The sequence below is a fragment of the Sinocyclocheilus anshuiensis genome, unplaced genomic scaffold, assembly GCF_001515605.1.
Source record: "Sinocyclocheilus anshuiensis isolate Anshui unplaced genomic scaffold, SAMN03320099.WGS_v1.1 scaffold263, whole genome shotgun sequence".
In the NCBI taxonomy this organism is placed as follows: domain Eukaryota; kingdom Metazoa; phylum Chordata; class Actinopteri; order Cypriniformes; family Cyprinidae; genus Sinocyclocheilus; species Sinocyclocheilus anshuiensis.
Window position 1 is genome coordinate 2,386,826 of NW_015549593.1, and position 8,368 is coordinate 2,395,193.

General features: G+C 39.9%; 1 protein-coding gene across 1 annotated transcript in view; it reads left to right on the plus strand.

Moving 5' to 3' along the window:
* Positions 1 to 8,368, plus strand: part of LOC107658203 (contactin-associated protein-like 5) — a 64,869-nt gene that overhangs the window by 48,678 nt on the left and 7,823 nt on the right. The window contains exons 15-20 of the mRNA XM_016446662.1: positions 2,103 to 2,259; positions 3,149 to 3,276; positions 3,460 to 3,630; positions 4,532 to 4,750; positions 4,919 to 5,158; positions 7,089 to 7,313. Of these exons, the coding sequence (XP_016302148.1) occupies positions 2,103 to 2,259; positions 3,149 to 3,276; positions 3,460 to 3,630; positions 4,532 to 4,750; positions 4,919 to 5,158; positions 7,089 to 7,313 (1,140 nt within the window). The remainder of the gene's footprint in view (positions 1 to 2,102; positions 2,260 to 3,148; positions 3,277 to 3,459; positions 3,631 to 4,531; positions 4,751 to 4,918; positions 5,159 to 7,088; positions 7,314 to 8,368) is intronic.

The following is an 8,368-nucleotide window of genomic DNA, read 5'->3' on the forward strand; positions in this document are numbered from 1 at the left end:
CTCAGCTATTGATAGCGGCCCCTTGGCCTGTTCCGCTGAGACAGGATCTCCTCTCTCAAGCGAACGGGACAATATGGCATCCTCAGCCCGACCTATGGGCCCTGTACCTCTGGCCGCTCGATGGGAGCCTTTGAGCCTCCCAGAGCGAGTCTTAAACACAATTCCGGAGGCTAGAGCCCTGTCTACGAGACGCCTCTATGCCTTAAAGTGGTCTTTTTTTCTCCGCTTGGTGTCTAAACCGCGGCAAAGACCCTCATACTTCCGATTTGACAGAGGTGTTGTCATTTCTTCAAGAGCTGCTGGATAAGGGACGTTCCCCATCCACGCTCAAACTCTATGTAGCAGCTATAGCGGCCTCTCATGCCTCTATTGAGGGCCAATCGGTGGGCAGAAACAGCACGGTCATCCGCTTCCTAAGGGGTGCCAGGAGGCTGAATCCGCCTCGTCCCCCTACCGTTCCCTTCATGGGTTCTGCACACTGTGCTGAGGGCCCTGAAGGGCCCCATTTTCGAGCCGCTACAGTCTGCCAACATTCGGTCGCTATCGTTGAAGACTGCTCTGCTTCTAGCACTGGCATCAGTAAAGCGAATAGGCTCTCCACTCCATTCAGAGCACAGGTCATTACGCTTTCCGCGCTTCCTCCAACTAAAGAGGAGAGAGAGCTATCTCAGCTCTGCCCCGTCAGAGCTCTGAGAATCTATATTGAGCGTTCCGCCCCCTATAGGCGGTCGGAACAGCTCTGTCAGCTTCGGTAACCGCACCAAAGGGCTTCCGGTTACAAAGCAAAGACTCTCTAGATGGATAGTAGACTCCATCTCGCTAGAGTACTCTTCTTTGGGCCTTCAATGCCCCATTGGAGTACGGGCCCACTCGACTAGAGGCATCGCCTCGTCTTGGGCATGGTCCAGTGGTGTGTCTATTGCGGATATTTGTGAGGCGGCCGGCTGGGCCTCACCGTCCACATTCGCAAGCTTTTATAACCTGGAAGTCCCGGCCTTGCAGGCCAGGGTCGTTTCCACTTGAAGGGACATGCGCTGCGTAAACAGATCTGGCAGAGAGCCCTTGGCCGTATCACGCTCAAGTTCTCTGGCATTGTTTCACCTGTTAGCTCTCAACCCCTGGGTGTCGAAGTTACAGGAGTACTCTGGAACGATTAACCAGGCCGGGTGTGACCTCGGGAAGCTCAGCCCGTCTTAGCCTTGGGTTGTTGTTAATTTCTCTATGGGCATTGGTTGCTTATGGAAGTTTTATACTTTTAGTCGTTCCACTACATTAGCACGGCGTGATTGTACTGTGTTCCCATATGCGTCTAGCAAGACGCAGTAAGAGTGTAGTATCGAAAGGGAATGTACTCGGTTACTAACGGGAACGAGTACTGCGTTGCTAGCCATGCTATGTAGCTGCACGACTCAGTCGTCACTTCAGTCAAAGTAACCTGAGAATCCTGTGGTGAACGCCCGCTTATATAGCCAGATGCCCCTCCCATTCTGGCAGGCTTTGGCTGGCTTTGGCGGACTTCGTCGCCATAGGCTCGTGCAGCTCCGCTGCCTAGCCATTGATTCGTTTTTAATACACTGCACGAACCAATGGCCGTACAGTTTCACTGCGTGAATTAAAAGGTTTCAGTTCACGAGAAAAAAGGCTTTTTTCCCATATGCGTCTAGCAAGACGCAGTACTCGTTCCTGTATCTCAGGGAACTGAGGTTACGTTAGTAACCGAGTACATTTTTCTAGATCAAAATTTCATGTTTAATTCAGTGCATTACTTTAGCATTTCTTTGTAATTTAATTGTGAAATTAACTAGCAATTTCTTGCAGTTAATAGCAACAGCTTAACAGAGAATTAAAAAGCCAATGTCAATGTGTGGATTTTATATACACATACTATTAGACAATTGCATATGAATTTATGACTCTATACCCCATATTATTTAACACTCTAAAAAATATATATTTTTTTTTTAAATATTTGTCTGTTACCGACAATGGGTGTAAAACTCTGTTATTTTTTGTTTTGGTATGTATTGAAGAGGACTGACTTGTACAGGTCTTGATGAAGATAAGCTTAAAATATGCTTTAGATTGAATTGGTGTTGTTGCAGACGGCACCCCTTTGTCCTGGTGGGTGGACCGCAGAGGAGAGAAGAGGACCTACTGGGGTGGATTCCAGCCGGGGGTGCAGCAGTGCTCCTGCGGTCTGGAAGAGAACTGTGCCGACATGAACTACTTCTGCAACTGTGATGCAGACAGAGTGTCATGGTAACAAGGCAAATGCAACTCATTACGTCTGTAAGATTACTGAGATGAACCTTACTTTTACTAACACTGGGTCTTATTCACAGATAATAGCACACAAGTTGCGTTATTATGTGTGCTGACAAGGCTCAAAACCAGATGAAATGCAGTAAACACCTTTTATATAACCTTGACTAGTTTTATGCATAATTTATACCTAATCCATGAGTAAGACTTATTGTAGGGTCACTAAATTATTACCAGTACATTCATAATGTACAAGATATGATACGTATTTAAAATGGTAATTTTATTATATATATTGTATAAATAAATGTTTGGGGTCAGGAATATTTTTGTTTTTAAATTTAAAAAAAATGTTTTTATTAAAAAAAATGCTTCGCAACGCTGCATTTATTTTATTAAAATGACAGTAAATATTATTACAATTTACAATTTAAAATATCTATGTTAGTTTGCATTTCAATAAATTAGAATTAACTTTTCCATGACATTCTAATTTATTGAGATGCACCTGTATTTTCAAATATAATTTATTCCTGTAATGGCAAAGCTGTATTTTCTGCAGTTATGACTCCAGTCTTCAGTGTCACATGATCCATCAGAAATGCTGATTTGGTGATCAAGAAACATTTCTTGTTATTATCAATGTTGAATAGAAGTTTCAAAAGAATTTTTTTTGCCTTTACTGACATGTTTAATTAATTTAATACATCCTTGCTAAATAAAAGTAGCAATTTCTTTCAACAAATACAAAATGAAATCTTACTGACCCCAAACTTTTGAATGGTAATGTATATCTAATATATCCATTTTTGTTCAGATGCTATGTCTTGTTGCCTTATACATCTATTGTTAGAGGACTGTTTTGAATATGAGCGTTTGTTTACAGGGAGAATGATACTGGCATCCTCTCATATAAGGAGCAGTTGCCGGTACGGGAGATTGTGGTTGGAGATACTTACAGACTGGGCTCTGAAGCCATGTATGTCGTGGGACCCCTGCAGTGCTCTGATGACAGTATGTGAACTGATCTCTTCTGCTGTTGTCATACATGACAAGGATGGATGTTTGAAAGAGACTTAAGAGAGAAGGAGCGAGAGAAAAAAGAAAACAAGCGGACAGATAGTAGATATTTCAGTGTATAAAAGGAATATGTAAGCTGTCAACTATATGACATTTATCTTTCTTCCTCTCTGTTAGAGTTCCTGTGGAATGCTGTATCTTTTTATCAAGCAGCTTCATATCTGCAGTTCCCGACTCTCCAGGTGGAGCTTTCCCTCGATGTCTCCTTCTACTTCAAGACTGCTTCCCCCTCCGGGGTCTTTCTGGAAAACATGGGCATTCAAGACTTTATCAGGGTTGAGCTGAGCTGTGAGTCCCAGCACATCTATAAGAATGTGGCAATGTCAGATTTTAGTTTCCATTAGAAATCTAATTGAACAATATAACATATAAAGTTAAAAAAGAAGAAGAAAAAGATTAAACTTTCAAATTATAATACTTATCCATCCATTATTGTTTGGTATAGGTCCATAACTTGAGTACCACTTTAAAATATCTATCAATTTCTTAACATTAGTTAATGCAATAGGTGAATATGAATTAACAATGAAAAAATGTTTTCAGCATGCATTTAGTTTAATTTAGAATTTGAATTTATCAATATACTATTGTTCATTGTTACTTCATGTTTGTTCATAATACATAAAATAATAGTTCTTTTTATACAACTTGAAATGTTAAACATTTATTGATATTCACTACTGTTCAAAGGTGTGAGGTTGGTAAGATTTTTTTATGTTTTTGAAAAAAGTCTCTTATGCCCACCAAGGCTACATTTATTTGATCAAAAAAACATTTGGAAATAACAAGTTTCTATCTTAATGTATTTTAAAATGTCATTTATTTGTGTGATGGCAAAGCTGTAATTTAAGCAGTCATTAGTCTTCAGTGTCACACTATTCTTCAGGAATCATTCTAATATGCGAATTTGCTGTTCAAGAAACATTTTGAATGGTGGTGTATGTATAAACTACATTAACCAAGATAATAAATGTTGTAAAATTATTGTTCATTGTTAGTTCATGTTATCTATTGTAACTAACGTTAACGTAAATAACCTCATTTTTACTGTAACTTGAATGAACACTCTATTATTGGTATTGCACTATATTTGGTATTTTTATCTGTGATTTTGCTTTAATCCTAGCAGTTTTAGAAGTGTTGGTTTTTACTTGTTCAGACTGTTTTACTCATGTTCCTGTTCACCCAGCTCCCTCAGCTGTGACTTTCTCCTTTAATGTGGGCGACGGGCCAGTAGTCCTGACCGTCAAATCTCCTGTGCCACTGAACGACAGGCAGTGGCATTGGGTTCGAGCCGAGCGCAGTGTGAAAGAAGCATGCCTGCAGGTCGACCAGCTGCCCCTGCGGATCATAGAAACCCCTCCTGATGGACACCTTCGCCTTCAGCTTGGAAGCCAGCTGTTTGTTGGTAAAATAAACCTTTTGAAAGTGCACTGCAGAGAGAGGAGTTGTATTTGTTTGTTACTCTTTATTCAGTCCAATAGTAGTTTTTTTATATTATCTTTTCACGCATCTGCCTCTGAAAAGTATTTCTGGTTACTTTTTTCCCCCCATAATTTACCCTCTCATCTCTTAGGGGGCACAGCCACTAGACAAAGAGGCTTTCTTGGATGCATTCGAGCATTTAACATGAATGGAGTGAATTTTGACTTGGAGGAACGGGCCAAAGTGACACCAGGAGTGAGTTCAGGGTGTGCAGGTCACTGTAGCAGCTCAGCTGGGCTCTGCCACAATCGGGGGAAATGCATTGAGAAAAGCAGCGGTTACATGTGCGACTGCACTAACTCCGCTTACGGAGGACCCTCTTGCACAGAAGGTAATATTTTAAATTTAACTAGTGATGTCAATAAATTAAACCTTTTATAACTGTTAAATCAAGTAATACATAGAAAATGAATAATAGGAATAAAGAAAGCACTTAAAAAGTATATTCGTAATAACTAATAAGATATTTGATTTGAGAGAATCCATATTTTACTTTGACTAGATGAATTACTTTATCTCAGACATGATGAAACTGCCATGTAATATGTAACATGACATCTATATCTTTGCATAATGTACTGTAAACATTTATTTAGCCATATGTCAGTGGGCAAGCGCTGCCAGTCTTTTAATAACTCTGCTCTATCAAAGGCTCTCTGATGCTGGATTGGAGAGCCTTGATGTTGCCTGTATGAGCACAGAAGGCACAGAAGTCTCGAAGGCGTATGTGTTGAGTGGGATTTTTGAACATCTTGATGTACAGAATCTGAAACAAAGCTACTTTTTACATAAGTATCTTCAGTTTACAAAAGCTGCCCTGCCATTATGATAGAACAACAAAGTATTAATGACTTATCTTAACCTTGCTACGTTTTAATTTGTCACTCTCCTTGTGTGGGTGGAATGTTCTAGAATCTTGTTAATGAAAGTTATGCCATACTGGCAGACATGCTTAAAACATACCTTAGATTTTCTTTTCCAGAAATATAGTGTTATACAATGTCTGTAAACAAGAGTGGGAAAATCTATACATTTGTATTCATGAAGACATCAGAAAGTCAGATGTGCGTAAAGCTGCCCTTCTTTAGTTTGATCTAATGAGCTGTGCTGATCAAAGGATGAGATGAGAAAGTCTGACTGTTCTGTTCTCTTGCCTCAGTCTGTCTGTCTGATAGTCTGTATCTAATAGGGTCTTCCATTGTGATGATGCACATTATTTAAATACAGACAGAGAAGAAAATGTAATTATAAATGCCAAAGTATTTGTTCTGATTCTTGCTGCAATAGTCATTGACGTATTATGATACTGGGAATGTTTAATATCTCAATTTTTAATATTCTCTGTATGTTCGTTGTCTGTCTGTCTGTATGTCTGTGTTTCTCCTGTTTCACTTGAAATTGTGTCACATTGTGGAAAAAAATGGGTTGCAAATGGTGATTCTTGTTGACTTCAATGCTTTCCAGCCTTCAAACTTAAAGTCCCCATGAAATCAAAAAAAAAAGTTTTTTGGGTGTTAGTAATCAATATGTTAGTCTTAAGGTTATCTATAAGGCAGTGTGCTCCAAAACAGTGACAAAATTCGCATTTAGAAGATATAAGCATTCAAAGCTTGCAGTTCGTCACTTCCGCCCAAAATGGCTCAATTATTTTTTTGACATCACATCGTACTTAATCTTCTCATCAAACTTTCTGTCCAATCAAATGCTCTATAGAATCCGAAGCGCCCCCCCCCTACACTATAAAATAGACGCTGAAGCCGCGGCTGAAATCGGTCACTTGTATTACTGTAGAAGTGTAGCAAATTGCTGTCTTATTCGGTTGTGTATTATTTTAAGTTTTGAACTTTTAAATAACATTTAAATGTGCAAATTGGCCTGTAGATACATAGACTTTTGGTGGTGGTTGTTTCTAAGTAAGAAAAGAATCCACGTACTCTGAGAGAAGTAGTCATTAAATGTATTTTGTGCCAAAGCAGTGGAAAATGTTCCATAGTTTAGCCCACAAAGCCCGCATAGCTGGGCTCACTATGTGAAGAGTTTTGAAAACGTGACCTAAGAATTGAGAAACTGGTTGTAGAGATTGTAAAAAAAAAAATAAAATTTATTGTTTTTATTAATTATGCATGGGCGTTGCTTGTAGAATCTATTGATACAAATGTATGCATTATCAGCAGTCACACACACCCCGTTCAAAGTGCTTAAACAACACGTAGGAAATCAGGTATACTGACAATATCCATCTGGTCTTTTTATGTCCACAGAGATGTCCATGTCCTTTGAAAGAGGAGCGTCGGTCACCTACATTTTTCAGGAGCCATTCTCTGTCATACAGAACAGGTCGGCCACAGTGCTGTCTGTCCCTTCTCAGTACAGCAAGACCAGAGACAACATGGCACTGAGTTTCCAGACTACACAGAGTCCTGCCATGCTGCTCACAGTCAACACCCTCAGCCAGCAGTATGTGGCCATCATCTTAGCACGGAACGGTGAGACAGCTGTGCAAACGTATATCATTCTCAATGCTGGATGAGTTAGTTTATGAATACTTTATATGTCTATAATAGGGATATTGCAGTCCTAAATTAATTACTCCCATCCCCTATTATCCAGAATACTGTACTGCAAGATTAAATTGAAAGAAACATAAAAAGTTATAGTTCTCTGATTGTGTTCTTCTCTAATTAGATTTAGTCCACTATAGGCCATTGATTAATCCTGCTCATTTGTTCTTAAACTGTCAGTTTTACAGTCTTGTAGATCACTAGAAGGTTGTTAGAATCGTAGTAAATCACAATTAACTAGCAAAACATTAAGAGCCAAACTAGATCAGACATTGTCACATAATCTAAACTGTTAATTTCATCCTGTTCTTCAGGTACACATTAAAACTCAACAAAAGAGTTGTTTGGGCAGCATGTTTCAAGCTCATCTTGAAAGCTATCAACCCCCAAAGCGGACAAAAAACACCATAAATATATAGTGTCGTTATTGTTAACTAATACTAAAGTTGAAATAAATTAAAATACAAATATCAGATAAAAAACTTAAAAAATTAGAAATGTTGTCTGAAATAAAATAAGTTTAAGTAGAAGAACGTCTCGGTTACGTATGGTAACCCTTGTTCCCTGAAGGAGGGAACAGAGACGTCACGTCGGATGACCGACGAATTGGGATCTCGCTTAGAGAGACCAATCTACTTCGAGTGCAAACTAAACGAACCAATGTACATTGGCATGCGATTAGTGCATCCAGCTGCCGCTGATCACAGCGTGAGTATAAGTAGGCAGCAGATGCAGCGCATATTCAGGTTTTCGCTGAGGAGCCGAGCCGGTGACCTGGCTGCTCAGCGGTGGTACAGGAGCTGTGGCGACGGGACGTGACGTCTCCGTTCCCTCCTTCAGGGAACGAGGGTTACCATACGTAACCGAGAAATTCCCTTTCAGTCAGTCACTCTCGATGTCACGTCGGATGACCGACGAAATTGGGATCCTACCAAAAGGCCACAGCTACTGCCCCTTCCAGTGTCCTGTGGAAGCCACCT